General features: G+C 42.0%; 2 protein-coding genes across 2 annotated transcripts in view; both read right to left on the bottom strand.

Annotated features, from left to right (window-relative positions):
* Window positions 1-1,531: 1,531 nt before the first annotated feature.
* npc1 (Niemann-Pick disease, type C1) lies at window positions 1,532-16,648 on the bottom strand. The gene is made up of 25 exons (XM_047590207.1): window positions 16,501-16,648; window positions 14,477-14,605; window positions 14,203-14,309; window positions 13,699-13,844; window positions 12,050-12,217; window positions 11,699-11,948; window positions 11,509-11,591; window positions 11,036-11,406; window positions 10,600-10,826; window positions 9,846-9,946; window positions 8,971-9,073; window positions 8,687-8,876; window positions 8,245-8,427; window positions 8,032-8,146; window positions 7,333-7,460; window positions 6,896-7,030; window positions 6,699-6,788; window positions 6,254-6,444; window positions 6,024-6,139; window positions 5,337-5,466; window positions 4,998-5,183; window positions 4,383-4,614; window positions 3,874-3,987; window positions 3,476-3,638; window positions 1,532-3,381 (listed from the first exon to the last, which is right to left on the bottom strand). Exons 1-25 carry the CDS (start codon window positions 16,576-16,578, stop codon window positions 3,299-3,301), a joined length of 3,819 nt encoding a protein of 1,272 aa, XP_047446163.1. The 5' UTR covers window positions 16,579-16,648; the 3' UTR covers window positions 1,532-3,298.
* Window positions 16,649-19,293: 2,645 nt separating this feature from the next.
* Window positions 19,294-25,129, bottom strand: part of egfra (epidermal growth factor receptor a (erythroblastic leukemia viral (v-erb-b) oncogene homolog, avian)) — a 39,985-nt gene continuing 34,149 nt past the window's right edge. The window contains exons 25-28 of the mRNA XM_047589119.1: window positions 24,843-25,010; window positions 22,902-22,949; window positions 22,696-22,789; window positions 19,294-21,157 (exon numbers count right to left, since the gene is read on the bottom strand). Of these exons, the coding sequence (XP_047445075.1) occupies window positions 20,814-21,157; window positions 22,696-22,789; window positions 22,902-22,949; window positions 24,843-25,010 (654 nt within the window). The 3' untranslated portion in view covers window positions 19,294-20,813. The remainder of the gene's footprint in view (window positions 21,158-22,695; window positions 22,790-22,901; window positions 22,950-24,842; window positions 25,011-25,129) is intronic.

The following is a 25,129-nucleotide window of genomic DNA, read 5'->3' as shown; positions in this document are numbered from 1 at the left end:
TATGAATAAATGATGATATGTTTGTGGTGCTGAGATGATGATGAGCTCTGGTCCTTTGTTTAAGGATTATGAAATCACTTCAGTACAACACAAATTATCCCCCTTCCAGATTTGTTACTGAAGTAATTACTAGTTTATCCTGCATTTAAAATGGAATAAATGAGGAATTATGTTGTTCTGTGCTAAGGTCGTGGTGTTTCTCTTGTCCTAAATCTACCCCACAACAGTGGCACGGTGCCTTCGCTGAGCAGCATGTCAAAATGAAACATGGGAGCGGGTCAGAGACGACGAGCCTCGCACATCTTACGTAATTGTGCTCTGACAACCTGCACATTCTCCCCTGTAGACAGCACAGCGGACCTGCTCGCAGAGGAAATTAATATTTTAATCTCTCAGCCAGATTCAAAGAACAGAGGCCGCTCTCACAGGACAGCGGGTAAATAAGTCATGAGCCTTCAGGTTTGTGTGACAACAGGGCTGGGGATGGACAGCCACAACAACAACAACAACAACACCAACACCACACGCCCAGGACGCAGCAACTTTTCGAAGGAGACGTGCAAGACTGACGGCCTTAAAGGCGTCTGTGCACATATGCGCAAAACTGCAAATCTGAATTATGAGCAACTAGACGGTTTCGAGTGTGTTAGTGGACGTGCTCCGTTTTACCGGCACCCTGCAGGAAACGAATCCACTGAGAAACTAAAAGCACCACAAGGCTTCTTCTCTTGATATCATAAAAATTAGGTCACTCCCACTAGTTCACTGAGCAGCATGATGCAGACAGAGCTCCGTTAATGGATTCAGGCGCCACTGTGTGGTCAGTCTGAACAACCTCAGCTAGTTGGTGCGAGGTGTGCTCTTCATTAGCTCCTGTACTTTGCAAAGTACTCGGTTTTTAATTAAAACCAGTTCAGAAAAACAAGAAACAGGAATTTAACTGGTGCCTTACCTCACGATATTAAACGATGAACTGCAACCCCCCCACAAAAAATCAGGTAAAGGACATAAATTAATTCACATGCAGATACCAGGCATAAAATTATGACCACCTGCATAACATTGTCTTGTGCCTCCAAAAACCGTTGTGACTCATCAGATAATGGACATTGTCCTAATTAGGGTGTCCCGTGGTGTCTGGAAAGAAAATGTTAATAGTGAGTTTCCTATGGGTCATATGGGTTGAGGGGAGGGGCCTTGTTCCAGTGCACCTCACTGATACTTGATCAGTTTGGGATCTAGTGAATTTGGAGGCCAGGTCAACACCTTGTGCTGTTTGTAATGTTTTTTTTGTTTGTTTTTTTTAAGTTGTTCTTGAACCGTTTTTGTGTGTCTGTGCCAAGCTGCATCCTGCCGGGGTTGGCTGCTGCCATCAAGGTGGTGCCTGGTCTGAGTCTAGGTAGGTGGTTTTCCCAGCAGAACATTGTATTGTTCCGAGATGGTCAATGTTACTCACTTCTCCCATCAGTGGTTTTAATGTTGTGGCTGATCGGTGCACACCTCCTGAAATGAAGAGTAACTAGGTTCTACGTTGTGTTAAAGATACTATTTAATGTTAAAACTGTTAAAAACTAAACAATCCCAATGCTTTGTTAAAACCCTTTCCACATGTATATAATGTTCATGATTTGCCCACGTCAATGCAGAGCACTGTTAACAAGCAACAGCATTTTCACATATGGGTTTAAACTTTTTGTACACAGTTCTTTTTTTTTCTTTTTCTTTTTTTAACATTCCCAAAAACATTAAAGCTCTGTGAGAGGAAAAAAGTAAGATGACATCAGAAAAACAAAAACAAGGAATGGTGACAGTAGGTTCTTCAAGGTTCTTCAGAGCAGAACACGCTCTGGGCACAATGTTCCCTGTGATAGTTCGACCTTATTCAAATGAAACTCATGGGAACACATCACTGTGGTGAAATCCAGGTGTTACACAGGAACAATGTTCTGACAGGCCACACAAAGCTCCTGTTTTTCTCACCCTTGGAAACAACCGGAGAGGACACTGTCTGCATGGGTAACACAATGTTAACAAAACTAAAATAAATAAATTAAAAGGTGAAGGAATGGTACCATTAAACAGTTATACGGTATTTTTTTATCAACATAATCTAGACAACTATGGAAGAAATCTAAATTAGCTTTGTGCAAGATTATTTAAAGGTAAAAGTAAAACTTCATGTCTCCACCTCTCGATGCAACAAACGTTTTGTTCAGTAACTGCAAAATGTTTCATTTTAAACTTCAAACCATTATTAGCACCGTGGTATCCTTGACAACTGGCATCAACATGTATCCCAAACCATGTTAGACCATCTACACATCATCTATTATCTAAAAATCCGAAAAGCCACACCTAAAATGCAAAATGCAATGTGGCACTTGGTAATGCAAAAAAAAAAAAAGTACGAGGGAGGAAATAAATTCAGAACAGGTGGGAAGCAGCTTGGACACCAACAGACAAAACCGATAGTGACAACTGTGACCATATCGGCTGTTTTTTTTTTTTTTTTTTTTGGTTTGGTTTGTGTTCCAGTTTTCTGATTTGGAAACAAGAAGACGTCTTATTTTTTTTTTTTTTTTTTTTTCTAATGCCAAACACAGAGTGGGCCGAGACTCCTTTTTCTCCCAACATTGTTCTGAGTTAGCTAGCTTCATTCTTTGTGCAGTACGTGCACACAGCCCAGGGTGAGATTTGTGTTGATGCCAGGTATTATAAAAAAGCCTGTGATACCACTTTTGTCATGTTAGCTCCAGTTGTGTTTCAGACAAGAAATGATTCATAATATCAAATGGACACACGAAAGAAAAATAAAATAAAAATGCTACTTCCAAGTAAACTAAAATCCTTCTTTTTACATGTTTATATTTCTGGTAAATATATATATGTATATATATATAAAAACTGAACAGTTTCACCCTTTTGCATGTTCCCGATCTCACAGGTTAGCGAACTGACTGACAGTGAGGGAAGTATGAGAGGCATCAGAATGCGGCTTTCAAAGTCTCCGTTTCGTGACGAATGTTGCTTCAAATACTGAAGACATACTAGTCCTGTAGTGTGAGGAGGTGGAGGACCGGAGGAGGACTGGAGGGCCCCCAAATTCTTCGGTGAGTATGCAGTTGGACAAGGCCTCTGGCATTTCTATTCCCATTCCCAAGTTTATTCCTGAGTTAAATCCATGCATAGTAGTGGCGATGCTGATGAGTATGTCAGTGAACATGGAATCAGCTTGAGCTCACACCCACACAGTCCCTCGCAGACAAGCAGCACATTGTTCACTGTCCCACACAGGCGGCTAGTAGTTGAGGAGGCGCTCCCTTTCTGTTCCAGTGTAACGCTGGTTAGCAGCAAACACCTTTGCTTTATTCACTGACGGACCTGTGAAACGAGACGAGACGCATCACAATTTGCATGAATAAGCGTCGGACCTGTGTGTGCCGTGTGTGGACAGTGACCCCGACCCTTTACTGACCTATGTAGCTGAGCAAAACAGGGAGGAAGATGAGGCCGTGCGCCGCCCCGAGCAACACGATGGCCAAATACATCCGGAAGTAGAAGACCTGGAAAATCTGCGACTTGGAAAGCGCCAGGATTAAGATGCCTCCAAACTTAGTTAATGTGATCCCACTGAAAACCTGCAGAAAGGAAAATGTGTCATATGTCATGTCATGTGACAAAAATAGATGGCCAGGTATAATGTTAGCCAAATAATTTTGTTAAAAAAAAAAAAAACCCTGCAAGCACGGGTACATACGATGTCCCCTCCAATAAAAACTAACAAGCCATTATTATTCAATCTGTTACTATCAACACAAAACTGGACCTTGTTTCCCTCTCATTGCATTTGGAAAGAGGTGAAGCACGACTTACAGAGCTGCCCATGTGAGCCAGGGCCTCCTGAGCCCGCTCCACTCTATTCTTCTTCACGCTGATGGAAAAGGCTCGAACAATGTGACTGCAGAACTCCACCGAGATGCCACAGCACTGCAACGGAGGACGGGAAACGCCTCAGCACCACAAACGTGACAAGCAAAACGTTTAACTGGCTAACACAACCGTTATCATCCAGGGACATTGTGACATTGATAGGACAAAGTCCATCAAGTGAGGGGTCAGACATCGGACAGAATGTAAACATAAGTCTAGTTTAGGTCGACCCTGATGAATATTAGATGTGTCAATATGTACATAAGCAACTGGAATTAAACAAATGGGTCACTTTCGAATAAATATTTTTTGTAATATGCTAAACTGCATGTACTAAAGCATTTCTAAACCAGCAACCGAAATGTCCCACTTCACAGAAATGGCGGCAGAAGTACGATGAACGAATTCATTCTCCACACTGAAGCCCCAGAAACGCGATGCGCCGCTCTCACCATGACCAGGTTCACGAGGGAAACCGCATTGAGGCTGATGCTCCACAGCCACATGACGCCGAACATGTTGACCAGGATCATGGCGATGGTGATGCACACCAGCACGGCCGACCACATCTCGAAGCCCAGCAGCACGCTCGACACCACGAATATGGCCGCCAGCGACACGCAGAGGTTCAGGGCCGTGTCGTGTGCTATGGTGAGGTACTGCTCGTAGAACACATAGAAGACGCTGCAGAGACAGGACACACAACACAGTGTGGTTAATGCGCGACTCAATAACGTTGCTCTGCTACATTTGAGTTGAGAATTAAAGGAGATATTATTCCAAATGTTTAGCCATGACATTTGAATACTGCGGATTCAGCATTAATCCAGTTCTTTCAGTCAAACATTATCGACCTTTATAATGTTTTCCTTGCTTATCTATGACCTACTTTTCCCCCACCTTGAACTTTGAGTTCACAATAAGGAAAGCTTTAATTATTAGTGAACTCCGACAGAAAACACTAAAACCGACACGTGAAAGTGAAAATGCTTTGAAAACTAGCCTCACTACAGAAACAGCACATTAAGCTAAAGCAAATAAACCACAGGCGCTGGAGCGGGACCGACCTGTAGGCGAACACTTTGTGGTTCATCGACTGGCTGATGTTGCTCGCCAGGATTCGAGCCATTTTCAAAGCCTCTATGTAGTCCGGGGACTCCTTCAGGATGGTGTGGTACGTCATGAAGTACGTGGCTCCGATCCCTGCGTCATTAGGTTTCAGGTCGACCGCTGAGCCGTAGGCTGCGTGGCCACTGGAGGAGCAGGGGAAGAAGAGAAGAGGAACGTCACAAAACCACAACACAAGCCTGCAAATGCGTGGGAGCGCAGAAGTGAAAGGTTTCGAAGGTGCGCCTCGTGTGTTCAGTAAAAACCTCGAAGAAGGAGATTTTGAAAGACTTTATTACCCTTTCCCACACTTGGGGTTCGGATTGTCTGCCAGGAACATGGGGAGGAACCGCATGAAGTCTTCCCCTTCAGGCCTCTGCTTTCCGCTGGGAGTCAAAGGCCGACAAGACACGCAGGACGAATTTACCACTGGAAAACACAAGGAAGGAACATATGTATCCATTTAATATCCATAATATGTAGCAACTGACAAAACCATATAGTGTGCGTGCCGTGAGTGAAACCCACGAATGGAAAATAAATGATTAAATAAATAACACCATAGCTGAATTGTAGGCTGCTGTTTACATAATAAATGTAGGTTTGGGAAAGTATTTTTTAAATTCTATTAACTTATTTAATTAGTGACTAATGGATGCTTCCTGCACATGACCATCCGATTTGCTGCATAATGCATCCTACTACCTCTGGGATTCTTCCCGCTACAGGGCATATTACCGTCCTCCGCGGGGTACAATTATTCGCTATGATTTCACTTCACGTTCTGCTTGCTTTCCACAGCAGTAATGTTGCTTTGGTCATTTCCTGATTTCCCAAACTACGATTTGGCCAAAATATGACAATGAATTACCCTAATAATTACACTGAAATTGTGTTTTATATTTCCTTGTCCTTGGAGATACTGTTTTGTGAAACAAAACTGACAAAAATATGAGATTTGAACACTACAGTTATGAAACAAGTACCCGAGGCATTGCAGAAGATCCCAGAGCTGTTGTAGTATCGACAGCAGGTCGACTGAGGCTTCACCCAGTCGAAAAAGTCATCCAGCCAGGAGGACGGTGTGTAGGCTATGGTTGAACTGGAAGAGATAAGAAAGAAATGACGCTCTAGTTTTCAGGCTGTGTCACACAAACTGACCAGCATGCAGTGAGTCGCTTGCTTTTTCATTTTCGTATCCTCCTATCAGACTTACTAGTTGCTAATCAGTGAGGCGGTGTAAACTTGCTGGACCAGGGAGTCGTTGTTACAGCCCACTCCCCCACACACAGCGTTCTGGCCATCTCGGGTGGTGTAGTTGAGACCGTCTTCTACCACGAAGTACACCGGGGGTCCCGTATGGAGATACTCGCTCAGGTTCTTGAAGTAGTCCAGCACATAGGAGTCCTAGGTGGAGAGACAAACTGTCAGAATTGGCACAAGGAAGAGGAACTGAAAAAAATAAAATATGTTTGGGGAATTCAATAATGACACAATTTGATGTAATGGAATGTAATGGAAAGTTGAATCTCCGGCTAAATAAATGACATAACCTTTCAGTTTTTACTACAAATACTCAAAGTAAAAATTTATGTTGGCCGTATTTTTTAGAAGGGTTCAAGCAATGTAAGGCATAATATTGTGATAGAAACAAAACATACATCAGGCATGGACAGTTTCTGGTCCAGTCCAATCTCCACTTTATTCACCACAGCGATACTGAAGGAGATCATTCCCACGAACACTGCGACCTGAACAAGACGACGCATTAATCATCGGGAAAAACAACGTTCATCAGCACGTCATCAGGCGGGGAAGAAAAACCCACATAATGTCAAAGTGCCACTGAGATACTCACTATGATTGGCCGCATCCACTCTTTAAGGACGAATGGCGCATAGACTTTCTTGAAAAAGCGGAAGAGCAAACTGTCTGTCTTGGCTTCCTGTCCTTCTGGCAGCTTCACACAGCATAGGATGTCCAACCGATTCCCCTTTTTAACAAGACAGATTTGAAAAGTGTAAAGACCGGTTGCTAAGGCAACAAAGTTTAAGGTTATAAACTTTAGATTAAAAAAAAAATAATAATAAAAAATCACTCCAGTGGTAAATTTAAGACCCAACTAAAGAGGAATAAATTAGTGTAAAGTTAGTGTTAGTGTAGTGATTGGCAGAATTAACCCCTGCAGCTGTTAAACACATAAGAAATTCAATTCTCACAACCCCCCCCACAGTCAGTGACCATTTATAAACCCTCGAGTATCACATATGCCCCCCTCATTCCCCTCAGTCTCACCTCCTGTCTTTTGGCGTCCAAGCCGAGCAAGCTGACAAAGCAGCTGATCTGCAACAGGAAATCAATAAAAACTGCTAGGCCAGCAAAAAGAGAGAAAGTCCTCACTGCGGGCATGTTGGACAACGCTCCTGGAAAAGAAGAACAACAATTTCATCTGCATGTGACTCCACTGGGTCACCCCTGTTCACACGCAACGTTTTTTTTATTTTTAGTTTTATTTCAGGTGAAATGTCAATGGATTTGTTTTTGTTATTGTACAGACAACTAGGCAACTAGGCTGTGCAGAAACACTATGATTTGTGGGCAGAAAATAAAAAAAGCACCACCTAATAAACAAATAACCCACAGCCTATTTGGATGGTAATTCCCCTCACCACAAGGGGGAGATCACTGCCCGGGTATATTTGGATGGCAAAACTCGTGCCTTCTTCAACTTATCAGTAAAAAAAAGCTGGGAGAGACTGAGGCCGGACACATCAGCAGAAAAAATGAAAAAAAAAAACTCCTCAAGCATGGAAATTATCATGGGGTTGAAAACTAAGTTCATCTTTGCAAGCAGTTTGGATCAAAGTCAAGGCTCAATATCCCGACATAGCCAGGAAATGTAAAGAAGATGCAAATGCCATTACAAACAACGTATCTCTGCAAAGTGGGATGTTTTGTAACAAAAAAAAAAAAAAGCCAACTGATCTACTTTACCTAGGAAGAAAGCCACAGTCTCAGAGAAGGAGGAGAGAAACATGCTAGGGGCAATGTCTCCAAGAATGCGACCAATCTGCTGATGAAGTTGTTCGTGCTGCAGCCGCTCATCCCTCTGTTGTAAAAAGTGCAAATGGAAAACACTTTCAGCAAGCTGAAGTTGCAGAAAAAATGATTTTCCCCGTTTAATTGCCACGGTTGTAAAGGGTTCACCTGGTACGTCTGCACTATAATGAAGATGTTGTCCACGCCGACAGCAAGCACAAGGAAGGGAATGACCTCGATTACAATGAGCGTGAGGGGGACACCGGCGTAGCTGAAGATCCCCAGTGAGGAGGACACAGAGCCCAGAACAATCAGGATACCCGCTATGCCCAGAGAAATCTTAGAGTCCAGCTGTGGGGGCGGAAACACAGGACATCCGTTACCATTGTGTCTTGTCTGTTCTCTTTACCGCTCAAGTGGGTTAAAGTTGTCTTCTTACATCACGGCTTTTATATCACAAGCAGGAAAGAGAAGTTACAGTAGGTGGTGTATAAAACTATTACGTGCACTGATTACGGTTTACGACGTTAAACAGGCACGGACACATGAAATAAAATATAATAAAAGACAAACAAACAGGAGATAGCACCGAGTTCAGTTAATCTGTTACCAAAAGTCTCCTAAAGCTTTGGATGTGTCCCAGGGCCAGGGAGATGTAGACGAACATGATGGCATAGCTGATGGCTATCGTGCGGATATCACTGTTGCTCTCTCGGTTGATTTCATCTTCGATACTCCTCTCTGCACTAAAGGCTATGGTCAGATTGGGGTTACTGAAATTCTTCATGAAGCTGATGAATCTGAAATAAATAAAAAAAATCTATCAAATTGGTACACATGCATCATGAAGAGTGACTTTGCTAAGACAGGATTGTTATTAGATTGTTGTCTCACTCTTGTTCCCATGCCAGAGCTTTGCCTGTGCTGACGCTGTCGTTCAGGTAGTTTTTCAGCGGGAAGGTGATCACCAGGGCAGTGGCATTGTTGTAGTTTGTTTCTGTAGTGTGGGAAAAATAAGTAAGTACGGCCATTGCTCATTAGCACGTAACATTTTAAATAGTACACAACATGATGATAATTGCTGCATGCAGTGCCATCGCTAGTGTTGCAGTTTCTTTGGTGCAATAAACATTTTAAGAGAAAAGTTGTAATCCGATTATGCAACTACTGTTAAATTTTTCTTCCATCTAAAAATGTTTAAAGATCATGACCAGACAGCTCTGTGCAATTAGTTTTAAGACAAATGACACACACGTATTCTTTTATTGAACTGTGTCTGATCTGACTTCTCCACAAATGTTCCACTACTACATTTTAACTCTTTAAAGGCTGCACGTATCGCTGGTGATGCGTTAAAGCGCACGGTATTTGAATAACCGTAACTCCCAGCGGTTAGCGCTACTGAGAAAATTCAAAGTGTGGCTGAACACTGGGAAGTTGTGCTTTTATCTGGAAGACCTTCGTGACACCTTAAGGGTATAACGAACGTTGTTTTTACCGACAAATTCCTCCAAAAACAGCTCTCTCTTCTTGGGTCTCCCCGCTCTTGCGTCACTCCCCAACCTGCAGCCAGCAGCAGCGGCGCATCTTAACTGCTGTATTGAAAGCTATTTTTCCCCCAGAAAGTGCAACTTCCCAATGTTTCGGCCACAGTTTGATACAGTTTGAGTTAAAGTAATTCAAATACCGCAAGCTTTTTTTTTTATGCGCAGGCGGACGCAGGACGGCTTGTAAAACTTGTTCAGCTGAAAGTGCACACACAAACTCACCATCGTAACCCCCAAGTGCCAGCCAAGGGAAGATGGGGCCACCAAAGGTGCCCAAACAGGGATCATGAAGGACGGTGGTGTCGTTGAGGGATGCTGGAGCACTGAAGAAGGATAAGTATAAAACCGAGTTAAAAGCCTGAGAAATGCTCAAAAGAACAAACTGGCCAGCATTACTTGTTTTGCCATAACCCGTGTTATATTTCATAAAAGAAGAACAGATAAACAACCACTTAGCACATGACAGCCAATGAGGAAGTTTAAGGGTGATATTTTAAGAAGATATAAATGTTCTAGTCTAGTGAGCTGCAGGTATTATTTACCTCCAACTCATGAGAGATTAAAATATGTTTACAGGGAAATGCAAAAGACTAACAAGAGTCAGCGTAGCCGGTAGAACCGGAAGAGTCCTCTCTAAAGGAGCAGCTGACACCATTTAAGATCCTGTTAACCACACACGCACACACACAGTAATAGTGTCAAATTTTGTTGGGGGCCAGATCTTCATTTACTCTGACGTAGTAACATTTATATATATATATATATTGATTCTTACAATAAACTTATATATGTTACCTAGATTATGATAAATAACAATGAAAAGAAGTAAACCTAGCTCAAACCTATTAGTTGCTGAGCTATACTTTATTTATTTCAAGCATGTGATTTCAAACTGGAATCTGAAAATGAGGTCTAGGGTTTAAGCAGTTTTTTTTAAAAAAAAACAAAAAAACAGTACCAACTTTAGAAAAATCACCTGACACAGTAGAGGAAGTGGCTATGAAAGTCAGCATAGACATAAAAGGCATCTCCTTTCATGTGGTCCAACGCAGCGTGGCTATTCTGGAAGTAGTTTAGGACACTCAAGATGGTGCAGTTGTTATTGTATGGGGCCAGCGGAGCCAAGCAGAGGTCCTTCAGGGTGACGTCATGGCCGTCATATGTAGCTACTAGGCCTTCGATGGCTAGCTGCAGGTCGAGCACCTGGTTGGATAAATAAAAAAAAATTAAAAAAGCAGAACAAGAGCAAGATCGATAAAATAAGAGTAGAATACGAAAGGAGAACTTTTAGACCACAGGTTCATAAACACAGATGTTCTTCAAATGAGAATATTTTATGGTATTGCACGATGGGTCTAACTACAGATCAGATTCAACACTACTGATTATCTTGGCCTGTCCTATGAACCCACCTGATGCAGGATGTCTTTACCCAGGATAGCATTAAACGGGACGTCTGATCCTCCAACGTATGGAGAGTAGATGTAAGTGTCATTGAGTGGAGTGGTTATAATGAGCTGCGCAGTTCTGAAGAAGGGTCCAAAGTTACTGTCAAAGTAATCCTTCTCTTGACGAGCCTGGCTACTGGGAGATGACCACAAATCAACGGGGTCGGTGGTGATCTGCATGTAGACCAGGCCCCCGGAGGAGGCTGTCACCACTATGATGCTGCCCAGTATGACAAGACCGGGATACTGCACACAGAAGGAACCCCAGGCACTGAAGATGATCCGCAGGGTATTCTCAAAGCGTTCACCCAGCGTTTCACAGCATGATGCATTCACTGAGAGGAGACAAATACTACAAGTTAATTTTGGTCTTGTGGAAAAAACAGAACAAAGTTATTGCTTCAGTAGAGTGGAGTCAGCAGAGTACAATGCTGTACCTTGGGAAGGATCATCACCGTTGAGTGACAAGGGGTTATTGCTGTCCAAAATGGGACCATACTCAGACATGATGGTGTGTTTCCTGCATACACAAAGAATCCATTTGGCAAGGCTCAGAATCACATTATTTAACATGTTATAAATGGCCGAGGGCCCAGTGCGTCATGCTACAGGCAAATAGTCCAATACCTGTAATACCAAGCTCCGAGCACCACTCCAGTAAATATAAGCAGGAAGGCCATGTAAGATATCCACATGATGATAGTCATTGCATCAATACCGAGGATGGTCCAGGGCGGGGGAAGAGGAGGAGGTACTGGTTTGGGGCCACAGGACTTTGCGCAATCCTGGCAGGAGCAGGGACCTGAACCATCGTCTAGGACGTCAGTGCACGCAAATGTCTTATTGTTCATTGGAGTGTAACCAGATACCGGGACATCTAGATAAAAAAAAAAGAAAAAAAAAGTGCATCACATGACGTGTAACAAAGGTACATTTTGACCTATATTACTTTAGAACAAATCACTAAAAATGACATACCCGAGAATATGGGGTCAATAGGAAAGGGAGCTTGTCCGTTGCTAGTACTGAACATGTACTGAATCCAGTTAGTTGCATTGCAGTACTTGGCATCTTTGCCACAGAGGAGTGACAAGGCCTTCACGTTGCTTGATGGTGCCTGGACGTCCCTACAGGCATTGTACATGGCTGCAAAAAAAAAAAGGTCAAGAATGATTATTTTAGGGCAAGCATTTCAGAAATTCAGTCACGCTGCTGCGTTTTAAATTAACTACCACAGGAGAGAGATGATTGATTGATTCCAGTGTAGAGAGAGTTGTGGTAGTCCAGGCGAGTGGTAATGAATGCATGGATGATTTTTTTCTAGGTTGGGAAGGTGAGGAATGGTTGGATTTTTGAAATGGTGCAAAGTTGGAAGAAGCTGGCATTGACTACTGAGTTGGCCTGTTTATCAAATTTGAGCTCTGAATCGGAGGTGACACCGAGGTTCTTGACATGGTGTTTGATTAGGGTGGAAAGGTTGCAGAGACTGTTGGAAATCAGACTGATATTGACCTGGGGCCAAAGAGAGTGATTTCAGATTTGGATTTGTTTAGTTGAAGGAAATTTTCTGCCTTCCTGGACTTCATTTCATTTATGCAATTGTAGATGTTGGTGATTTTGGACTGATCATTAGGATTGAGGGGGAGATAAAGTTGGGTGTCATCAGCATAGCAGTGGATATTGTATTTTTGAATGATTTGGCCGAGGGGAAGCATGTAAATGGAAAAGAGAATGGGACCTATGAGTGTGTGCTGAAGTTTACGGAGAATGTTCTATTGTTGAGGTAGGATGCAAACCAGTTCAGTGCAGTGCAATTTATTCCAGTGGTATGTTGGAGACGGTCTGCAAGGAAGCGGGGGCTAGTACAGGGCTAAAAGACGTATAAAGCAGCGCTAGTCTTCTGTATTTTTTAGGAGAGCAGTTGCAGTTAATGAGGGGATCACAGGCACTCATAGGCAGGAGCTCCAAACCCGGAGTCCACAGCTTGATATGGTGGTATCAGGTGTTATCACGTGATCAATAGAAGTGACAGCAAGCAGCAAAACTTACTGACACGGGTCTACAATGTGCTGAGGTGTTCAGGTACGAGTACATAGATCTTCGTTTGAGTTTGGCTGGGTTCAGTTGTCCTTGCTGTGCAGTTAGCTTCCAGAGCTAAAAACACGAGCCGGTTGTGCTAGTGCCGGCTAACGTTAGCAATTCAGACTGGAATGGTATAAAATCTTAGGATCCAAACGAGTGATGAATGAAAAGCTTTAGCTTAAGGGATGATCTAAGAGTGCATGGTGTAGGAAGTGCCTAAAATGCACGAAAAAGGTGGATACATATCTCTTTGTGCCAGGGGTGTCTGTCCAGGTAGACTTTCCGTGGCATTTCTGTTGCAAATGCGTATTAGCTTTTTTTTTTTTATGTGACTCAGAATTTAAGGGTTATGACCATCAGTCACCCACAGGATTACACAACTGACAGCATGACTACATGTGTAAGTGAGGAACTGATTAAGTTTACTCAGCAGATTTCCATCCATTATTAGGATACTATGATTACTTACTGCATTTTACAACAGAGGAAGCCATGGAAAAACACATCGAAACTGAAGCAGCATCAAGTTCTTTCTACGAACTCACCATTAGCAAATGTTTGTCCAATGTAGTACTGCACTTCCAGCACACTGGAACCATTGACTGAAGTGGGGTTCATGAACTGACTCTGGTGGGGACTGCATGTCAGCTCGCAAAAGAGGTTCACCAGATTGAAGTAACAGGCCGGACAACTGCATACAGAACCAAAACAACAGGAAAGAGACCATAACATAAGTAATAGAATAATAAAACAACTTACATTTGAAAAGTGTGTAAAACTTGACAGAGGAAAAACAAGGCAATAATCAATATAGTGGCCAAATTTTTATATGCATCTGGCATTTGAGTAAGTCCATCTCTAGGCCACTTTTGGATTGTGGAAAGCTGAAGACTAACAAGTTACAATAACATGTGACATTTTAGCAGAACAAACTGACTCAAAAGGAAAAGGTAGTGCTTGTTGCATTCATAAATTCCGAGGGCAAGCGACAATGCCCTTCCAAGTATGTCATGTGCTTCATTACTTAATATTATAATCACAGTGCATACCGAGACAGGAACTGAAGGGGCAGCTCGAGACTTCCTTTGAGAGTGCGCAGCTGGTCAACATTACAGCAGAGACTTCGGTTTCCATAGTTGTACCCAGGACAAACCTCCTGCATATTAACACAGAAGAAATGATGTAACTTCCATGCAATATTATCAGTTTTTTTTTCACAGTGCAAAATAAAAGCACTATTGTGAAGAAGTACATTACAAAAGACTGTGTTGCGTATAAAATTTCAAAAACAACAGGGAAGAAGTTTTGAGACACTGTAAGTACCGTGAGAAGTTCATAGTCGTCGGGATTTAGTGGGACAGCGGAACCGTTGTAGTTGCAGTTGTACTTTTTTTCAGGCACGTATTTGGACTTCCCACACTCACCGTACCACACACAGTGTTGGGCTTCAACCTGATATCAACACAGGAAAAACACAGTGTGTTCACAAAACAAATTAATATTGAAACATATCTGTTTCTCCTTTAGAACCCAGTTATTCGTAAGTAGTTTTTTGATGAGGCTGTGGACTAAAGTCAAGAAATCATATACAGGCAGCTCAGTCCTGTTAAAGGCTACTCCAGAAAAGGAGTCTTGGACCGTTGCCTTTACCAGGTTAAATGTCTGGCATCGTTTCATTTCCTGAATTTCTAGAGCGGATTTCTAGATTTGAATATCTGAAAATAAAGTTTTCAGTTCTGCAAAAATGTTTCAGTCACGTATTTGAAGAATTTGAAGGGCTACAGAAAAATATAGCCCCCAGGGAGGCCCTCAGTGTTTTATCGGCATTAGTCCATAATTTAATGAAAGAGAAAAGCCCTAAAACTTGTATCTGAGACATAATAGCTAAGAGAACACAATCAGCTAAAAGCGTTCCTACATCTGTCTATTCAGCATCAGTGCTCTCACGTGTTCTTTGCATGTCGAGGCAACTTTCAGTTTTTTTTTTTTTAACTTACTTTACAAACTGTTTATGAGAAAGCCCTGTCTTAACTTTGTCCTACTTGTGTCTTGTGGGACTGAGTTGTTGTGCAGCATGCGGATATCAATATTTCCCTTAAATGGAGGTTTATGAAGCTGCAAAAACTGCCCGACACTTCTTTATCATGGGTGACAACCAGAATCCCGCGGAGTTACTGTCACATAAACAGAACTCCACCTTAAAACCACAAGAAAAGATGCAAACATTTTGCAGAGCCTTCCTGCTAATCCGCTGCAGACCCAAAATAATCAATATTTTTATTGATGCAGAAATTCTCTGGATGCAGCTATCTTATCTCCAAACAGTAATGATTAATCAAAAGCAGACGTTTTTTGCAGGGCCTGAGAGTAGCTCCATGCCTTGCAGTGGACTGACCTGATCACCTCATGAGTAGGAAAGCAAACAGTGCAGTGGCGTGAGCTTAGAGGCTACTGATGTCAAATAAGCTTATATAGGGTCTGATTTGATTAAATCAAAGTGAAAGGATAGTGCAGGGACAACTTTCACATTCAGTAGGGTTTTTATTCTTCCCCTATGCTTAATTTGCAGAACATCCAAGTGATTGGACCTGCATCCGTTATAATACCTTTATGAATATAATAATACCATTAGTTATTAGTTAGTTAAGGTGTAGAAGCTTTATGTTATCAGTATCAGAAGGATATCATCAGTAATGTATTTCTTGAGTTCATCCTTCAAACGATTGCTTAAAAAAAATACATAGAAATAAATAAAATAAACAACGATCAGGATTTCGAGGGGTTGTCTCATTGACTATTAGCTAAGTTACGTGACAGGTAAGTGGTATTGCCTCATTAACTCCGAATAAATTCCGAATAAAAAGAGAATTTCGCACAAAAATGACACGAATCACATTTACGTTAACAGTCAATTTAATAACGACAACTTAAATGTCTGCTCGCGTTGCGGATTTAACCGTCTTTGTGACCCACTTGTGGATGTGATAACGTGCAACACGTTTGGCTTATTTTTAATCTACCTACTGAGGTGGTTTCACTCTGACACGACAGGGTGAAACCTGTTTCGACATCATCTCTGGGCTAAGGAAACAATTTGTGCCAACGCCAGCGGCTAACGTTGCGTTATCCACATCTGCTTCTCACAAACGGGACTAATGTAGTAACTTTAGCTACACATTTAAGCCGGTGTTAAAACCAATTAACGACGCTAAAAGAGTTGGAGATCTGAGACGTTAAAGCTGTGTCTTAGTTTCGCTGTTACTGCCGCTTCAGGTAAACACATCACAATAGCAACGGCAGCCCGAGCTGAGTCATGTATTTGTCACGAGATGATTAGTTGTACTTACCCACTGAAAATATGCCCCTGACAGGAGTATAACAGAGAAGAGTTTCAATAAAAAGCTTCTCCCCGCTAAGGGTCCCATTGTGCTTGGTAAAAAAGATGAGATCCAAGTGGCAGCTCAGGTGAAGTTTCGCATATCTTGTGGAGGTATTCTTCTTCTGTGTGTTTGTTTGGGGCGGAGACAAACTGTTCCCATTCGTGCCGCCACCAAGCGGCGAAAAGGAGACACTGCACCCACACGCCATAAAACTGTGCCATTGGAAACAAAACGGAGCAGGAGAAACAAATGGCACGTATAAAAGTTGTTCTTGTGTTTTCTTTTTCTTTTGAAGATTTTACTCACGTTTATTCCACAGCATTAACAGACAGCGATGAATTGACTGTACATCTGACATTATATTACTAATATTTCACTGAATATGAGTGCTATGCTATCCATGCCAAAATCACAACAGCCTTGCATTACTCGTGACTGAGCAAGACTTAAGAGTTGAAAATAAATAAATATAAAAGATTATACTGTATGCATGAATAGCCTTCAGTAAAATCAAAATGATACACGCACTCATTCATTCTTTTTTTTTTTTTTGTTGTATAACTACACTGATCCTTTAGTGATGTTATTTATTTGATTTTTAGAGAAAAAATTCTAAACCAAGCCAAGAGGAATTTGCCTGAATCATAAATAAATAACAATTACTATTTCTTTATTTTACTATTGATTAATGAAATCTGCCATTACAATGACTCCTCTCACAAAAAGGCAACTGGTAACAATTAATGTGCGCTCTCACTCTCTCTCTCTGTTAATCAGAAAAATAATATAAAATAAAATGAAATATAATAAAATAAAATAAAAAAGCCTCTTGATTATTAAGCAAATTTCTGACCAGTGAAAACTACAGTGGTACCACACACAGCTGCTTCATGTTGTAAGAGTGTTGCAGGCTTTAAGCCACACACAAAAGACACGCGGCACAGATGGGTTTAGCACTGACGCCTCCCAGGGAGAAGGTCTGGGTTCGAGTCCAGCTTGGTCCTTTCTGGGGGGAGTTTGCATGTTCTCCCTGTGTCTGATGGGTTTTCTCCAGGCGTTTGGTTCCTCCCACCTCCAAAGACATGGCTTTTTGATGACCCTAAATTGACCCTAGGTGTGAGTGCGAATGGTTGTTTGTCTCCATGTTAGCCCTGCGAGGGGATGGCGACCTGTCCAGGGTGTACCCCGCCTCTTGCCCGATGACAGCTGGGATAGGCTCCTGCGGCCCTAGTGAGTTTAAGTGGTAGTAGAAGATGAGATGAGATGGACATATCTGTCATTGCATTCTCTTCATAGTGTGTGTGATATCACACATCCAAACGCACCACTCTGCTCTTTAGTTCTAAGAGCAAAAAAAAAAATTTCTTCTGAAGGGGCAGCTTCTAAGAGTTAAAAAGCAACTAAGTTCCCCTTTACTTCCAGTGAACTTTACGAATGAGCTTAGTTTTCCTCTTGGAATTAGCTACGTGGAAGTTATAATCAGACATCTGAGGACTCCCCATCAGTGCTTTTTATAGATCATGACTGTAAGGGACTTCACAACCCATGGTCACATTTGAAGTTGTCTTGTTACAAGGGTACTAAAAGTTGAGACATTTCTACATCTTTTAGCAGATTTATTTCATAAATATATTTGGATCACTTGCAGTAGTTTGTGCACAGCAGTGAGAGATAGTCTTTTCTGACATTTTTACTATCAGGCAGGTATCAGTCGGTAGAGCAGTTTTTATTGACTTTTAATTTTTTTGTTTTTTTTTAAAATGTCAACAGATAATAGGACCTTCCAACTAAGAGGAAGAAACACGTACCAGTGAATTTGAGACAGTTTTGCTTCAAAAAAGTCAACCTTTAATGATCCATCATGTATTTCCAGACACATGTATGTATGTATGTATGTCACAGCATTGTTCATTGTTTATGATATGATAAACAAAGTTTGAGGAAACTGTCAAAGTAATCCCATCAAATCAAGTAGTGCTGATGAAGCTAATGAAGCCGGTGACCCGAGTTTTTAAATGCTAAGCTATCTATTATCAGTGAAAGACCATCCACTTGTCTGCTGTCTCAGTGTAACTGACATTTTAGTAACAGGCTACTTGTGTTACAGAGAAATACGTAAGATTCTTAACTTTTAACTTTACAGATCTGAACATATTAAACCTTGTTGTAAAATATGAAGATCTGTCACTTGAATTCAAAAAAATTGCTTCAAGATGCTAAAGTAGGCAAGTAAATACGGGTTTCTGATCTTACACATGAAGGAAATTATCAGCTCTAAAACGATGCAGCTCACTATAACTGTAGAGCTGAATATCATTCCTCCCCTCATATCAAACGTTTGCATGCAAAGCAATGACCCAATTACCCACAACTTCCTAGTTTGAGTGCCTCTGTTACGAGTCAAAGAACATTGTCAGTTATCTACGTGAAGATTGACGACACATAAAGAAGGCGTTTGATCTGTTCTGATTAAAAGTCACTGTTTTGGGGTGTGTGAACATTACATGTACAATCTATGCGGGTGCTTAATCAAGCTCTTTTCAGTTCCTTGCAGCGGTGGTTTCATGTCATGCGCTGTGGTGATATCCTGGTGACACACTAACAAATAGCTAAAACAAAACTAAAGCGACCTTTAGCATACACTTTGGTGCAAAGCTGCAGTGGTGGTGCACCTCTTTTTCACTGGATCATGGAGGCCTGAAGCGCTAAGTTAATGACTGTATCTCTGTATTGTACCTAAAAAATACATACAAACGTATATTTGCTTAGAAAAAAAAGATTTATTCATGTTCACTTTTGAATGAAATGATCACAATTCTGGAATAAGTGCATATTCAGGTAGGATACGACACAAACGTGTACTGAGTATAAATTATAGGTGACTATTTGGGGGTATATTACAGCACAATCACTGTTTTCTGTACACGTACCTGCACAAAATCTGCAAAAGTAGGCTTTTCAGGCTGCTACACTGGTATATTCCCTTAAAACTAGGAATAAACTTTACAAAATTAATGCTCTTGCAAGACTATACGACTTTAAAGCTAGGAGCGGATTCATTTATATGGCGTCAACACCCTGTGTGAAACAACAGTCTACACTTTTGCTTAAAAAAAAAAAAATTATAATAATAAAAAAAAAAAATATAGAGAAGTCTCATAATAGACCACAAACAACAGAAACATCCTTGGTTTCTGACATAGCGCCACTCTAAAATACCTCAGAGGAAATGCTACTACCAATAAAATTTAAACATGTTACTCACACACTCTAAGACAGTTCAACCAGCATTATGTATCGACAAAAAAGAAAGAAAGAAAAAGCTCTCTCCTAATAAGGAAAAAAAAATTCTGTGTGTATGTGACACTCGTGAACCATACTGATAAAAACCTGACGCGTACTTTGTGGCTTTACACAAATATGCTGTAGGTTCATAACTATTAAAATAACAAAAAAACAACAAAAAAAATCTGCAGTGTGACGCAACCACAGTCACATTCGCTCTATTTGTCGTCACATTCTCGGCATAGTTGGTGTGATATGAAACATCTGGGTGTGAAAGCAGAAACTACTTTACTGCTGTTCCACGGTTAGAGCAGTGAGCAGAGAGCAGAACTGTTTTAGTACATGGACTTAACATATTTAAATGATACAATTCACCAGTATTCCCCTTTACGCTGAATATACATTCTATACGTTTCCTTGTCCCCCAGGAAGAGTGTCGTCGGGCCACTGAGGAATCCAACACTTGAACCAGCTGCGCACTCCCTTTAATCTTCTCGACATCACAGCGAAGAAACGTTCTCAGTCTGCAACATGTGTACCTCAAGCTTTGTTATGGGTTGAGCTGCCAGTTTCCGTTTCATGCAACAGAGCTTCTGCCTCTTTAAAAAATGGAGGCGTTTACATGCTTTTAATAGTTTTCCTCCGCTGACACATTTGGATCACATTGGGTATTTTGTGCATAACGTTTAGAGATTTTTTCGCTTCCTGACAGGGTTTACGACATGAGGGCGTATCTTTTCCAGCAACTCTAAGGTCGACTGACGACGTATAACTCAGCTTTCGTCCTGCATTCATCAGGAATAAGTCATTTGTACTTTGGTGATAAGGAAAGATTCTTTGGAATGAGACCGGTTTAACGTGAAGGCATGCAAACACGGCAGGTCTCCGTCAGAATAATATGATAATGGATGGTACCACTTATGCTTCTCCAGCCAATATATCAACGGCTTTCTTAATGAAACAGAAAAAGTATCTTATTTCTTGTTTTACTCCACTCAGTCCGGACCCAGGTACTCTGCGTTCTCTGCTGCCGGTATGTGTCCATTAGCGTGGCTCTTGAAGGTGGGGGTGAAATCCTGTTGGTAATCGGGGTTGTCTATGCTGTTCTGGGGCTGGTATTTCTGAATGCTGTGGACCGTGCCGTTCGGGCTGAGCGGGAGGATGGCCTGGGACGGGACCTCATTGAGGTATTCTGGTCCGTTGGTGCCGTTCTTAAAGCAGTTCAGGTACTCGGTCTCTGTATCGTCTGAAGAGATGGTGGGAAGGAGGGTGCGTGGGGGTCCTGGATGCTGGTAGATTGGATTCACCACATCCGAGACTCCATTTTGGTTCATGTAATCTGTAAGAAAGATAGGGACATTAGTAAGGATACAAGCGACCCATTGGGTAATGCAGAGAACTAAAACATTTATTATTAACATATATTAGGGACCGTGCAGAGATGTAGGGAAATGGCCCTTGGCTTCATACAACAACCCTAACCCCTAACGAAACCCTGGCCAACAGAACCTGACCCTGACAAACAGACCCCAGCCCTAACGGTAACCCTAACCAACAGACCCTAATACTGGCCAACGGACCCTGGCCCCAAGCCTAACCAACAGACCATGACCCTAACCCTAACCCCTATGCCCTAACCCTGACCAGCAGACCCTGACCCTAGCCCTGACCAACAGACCCTGACCCTAATCCACAGACCCTAACCCTAACCCTCCAATACTCCTGCACTCCAATATTTTCTTAAACTGGGACAGCATGTAATGAATCAGTGTAAAGACACATGTTATTAAAGCGATGCAGCTAACTGCAGCCACCATTTTGTGCGTTTCATGTTGTAATGCAGTCATGAGCAGGGACTGGTTCAAATACACTTACAAAGTCGAAGGCTTCTGGGATTTTGTCTGAAATCATTTCACGAGTTTTAGTCATCGCAAGTCAACCGTCAAACGAGTAAATCACACTACTTGTCTGTAAAGGCACTGACAGCTTTTTGGCAAACAACAATACTGTGAGATAACTTTATAGTTGTCATTGCAGCCTTAGTGATTGATCTGGGGATTTCAGCTTCTCAGTTCTGTTCAGTGTCTTGAGACAATTATTTTTATTGGTGCTATATGAATAAAACAGAATGGAACTGACATATTTACATGAGACGTAGTTTGTCAGCTCGACAGGCTTTATTCAAATTTCTATAAAAAAAGCAAAGAACTGTTATGCTATCATAATGTTTCTGTCCCTCCCGGAAACTCATCACATCACCCCATGTTTAGCACATGTTGGGCAAACGTGAAGAAAGAAAGTAGTTATTCCAGCGAGAGAGAAATGATTTGATTGAAAGTCAACATGATTCCTACTGAAAAAGTTAACTGCCGCTACAGCAGGACAACAAAACCCATCAAGAAAAAATAATTAAACCTACAAGACAAGAGGATTTATCACTCCTCAAAAACCATGTATGTTGTGGCACATAACGATATCGCATTCTGCTCCATTATGAACTGTGAAAAGGAAAAGGCAGGTGTGTGTGGGTTGATGTTCAGCGGATGACTTTCAATCACGAGTCCCACCAAAACACAACTTAAAAAACTCAACTTTAACAGGCGATACGTAGATGGAAACGATACACAAGCCGTCATGAACACAGCCCACACCAGAGCCTCTCTGAAATACAGCCGCTGCACCAGCGGTGCCGTAAATCCACTGGAAGAACGGCACATGTTCTTCAGCTTAGACGGCACCGCGGCAAATGCAGCATGCAGCACAACGTGCCTCTCGTCCACCAGATGTCCTCCCTACTCACTGAAAGGTCTACAAAGACTCTCCTCTTGAACGGCGTTAAACTGCCACAGAGGGGTCTTAAAGTTGAAGGATACTTGCCTGGAGCTGGCTGGAAGGCGTCATCCGAAAGTCTGTCTGTGGGGTCAGGAATATACCGCGTAACCACGCTTCCGTCTCTGCTTGGAAATCCATTCTATAAAAAAAATAAAATAAAGATTTTAAGAGTTTTGGGAGCGTTCACAGTGAAAAGTAATAAAAAAAAAAAAAAAGAAAAGAAAAGCAAGTTTTTCTGAATTGTCACTCACCAATAAGCCGTTTCTGCTGCTGAAAGTTCCAGTGCTACTGTTGAGGCTCTGAAAAATAGGTTTAGCAAACTTTAATTGCAATTATACATCCATGACACAACCATAAAGCAGGTAAACGTTTGAAATGTCACTTGTCAGGTATTATCAGCATAATTTACTGTAAGTCCAGTTTCCTTTCTTCAGCATTTTTGGATATACCATGACTGCCGACTTGCACTTTCACTCATAGTACGTATGTTTCTTTTGACTGCTGTGATTCACGGAAAAGCTTCTTTGATTGGAGCAAGCTCCCTTTAAGTTGTATAATTAATAGCTGTCATCCTCAGGACAAGTTGATGGGGATAAAAATAGAAATAAATGTCCACTAAGCAGATTCGTAATCATTGAACCAATCTGGCAGGCTTCGCTGTGTCAATCAGTCTCTCAAGTTAGAGCCGGGCAAATAAAAAGAGCAGTGACAACTGTGGCAATGCAATTACTTTCAACAAGTAAAGGAAATTATATATGCTGGAGGAGCAGCCATCTGTAAAATACGATTCTCGACAGGACACGCAGCGATATTACAAAAGCAGTCCCCTTCCTGACGTTTCACTGGACAAAGAGCGCCCGGTTGCCTGTGAAGTTAATCAAACTTGAAAGCTCATACAGGTTAACCAGGCTGTCAGTGGTCGGCAACGATCCCAGGTAGAGGAGCCATGCCTACGCATGGCCTTCACTGAACCTGAAGTAGAAGAGATCTCCGCGCTCCGTTCTCATCAATCAAAGGGCAACTGGGAGGAAACGTGGGAGAGAAGTTGCTGAAGGAGCGCAACTGGGCCGGGTCACGACAGGACAGTTAAAGAGAACGAGGCCAGGAGGGTTCAGACCAGGTAGGGAGAGTCACGCTTAGTTAAATTCTCATCACCGATTTGATCACCCTGATTCAGTTGAGCAGCTGCCGTCGTCTCCGCTGACTGAAGTGAACGGCTCTCAATGAGCCAAAAAATCACTGTGACTCACGAGGCAATTATTTATGCAGAAATCGCAGTTCCCCAAGCGCACATTTAAAATAGCCACGGATAAAATATCAAGCAGTAGTTTAAGTTGAAGTGTGCATTGCAGGAGCGTGCGGCGCAAATTTCTTCTTCTTCTTCTTCTTCCTCTTAAACAAATCTCCACGCTGCCTCCAGAGCAGCTGGTTTCCCTCTTTCACTGTTTGGACAAAGAAGGTCAGTGTGAGCGACTCTGGCGTGTGTGTTTGCGGTGAAGGTATCATCATTTCGGCACATAATGAGTTTAGCCGACTCGTTGCGTGATGAAAGCTTAAAGACTAAAAGACGGTGACGATATTCAGGCCGAGGCTGTCGGATTTGTGTAAAAACTTGTTATGATTAGAAGTGAATGTGAGGAACACGAACAGCTGCAGTATTTTACAGTATTTTTCTTGCATATATCTTACGGATCTTACTGCTTTTTTTTTACTTCTAATTTTCTTGGTTGAGCCTCTGCCGTTTAGAACATTTGCATCTTTAGGTCCTTATATATTAATCACAGCACAGGTTTACTATATATATCATGTGATGGTCACAGGAATATTGGGATGAGATTTTAGTGAAACTGCGCCATCTTGTGGACATATTACACACATGCAGGCAGCCTTCACAGACTCAATATGGTTGTTTTGATATTCAGCGCTTTTATTTTTGTTTCCCTGCTTTTATTTTTTCAATTATGTGACGACGGCGCCATACTTTGGCTTAAAGCGGACCAGTGGTGTAGCAGTAAAAGGTTTATCGAGCTAGAAATAGGCCCGAATATTTTTTTGTTGGATTGAAAAGAAAAACGTATTTTTGTCTAATTTTCCCGTGTAAGGATAAATGTTGTGGCAACACCCAGTTCTGACGGACATGCGAAGCGGATCCAAAACCTTCAGCTGCGCCCATTTCTCATGAAGGAGCTTACTTTAGAGTGAAGCAGCGGGGTCTGGGAGGTGCTCGGGCTGCTGAAGAAGCCGTGTTGCGGCACCAGGTACTCGTCCGCATCCACGGCGTCCTCCATATCCTCCCCGCTGATCAGGCTGCGGTAGAATTTAGTATCCGTGGGACTCGGTAGGTGCATGCGGTCGTCGCCCTGAAATAGAAATATCTGACTCAGCTTTGTGGATGTCATACATCATTTGCAGGTCACCACCAGAAAAAACAAAAAAACAAAAAACAAAACAAAAGTGCAGGTTTAAGCGGCCTGTTTAA

Source organism: Mugil cephalus, chromosome 7, assembly GCF_022458985.1.
Source record: "Mugil cephalus isolate CIBA_MC_2020 chromosome 7, CIBA_Mcephalus_1.1, whole genome shotgun sequence".
Classification (NCBI taxonomy): domain Eukaryota; kingdom Metazoa; phylum Chordata; class Actinopteri; order Mugiliformes; family Mugilidae; genus Mugil; species Mugil cephalus.
This window is presented reverse-complemented; position numbering and strand designations above follow the sequence as displayed.

Excerpts from the sequence above, each read along its gene's own strand:
- npc1 (XM_047590207.1), bottom strand. The coding sequence starts at position 16,578 with ATGGGACCCTTAGCGGGGAGAAGCTTTTTATTGAAACTCTTCTCTGTT. Across the intron at positions 14,310-14,476 it reads ACGACTATGAACTTCTCACG|GAGGTTTGTCCTGGGTACAA; the intron begins GTACTTACAGTG and ends GTTAATATGCAG. Across the intron at positions 6,140-6,253 it reads GCCTCACTGATTAGCAACTA|TTCAACCATAGCCTACACAC; the intron begins GTAAGTCTGATA and ends TATCTCTTCCAG.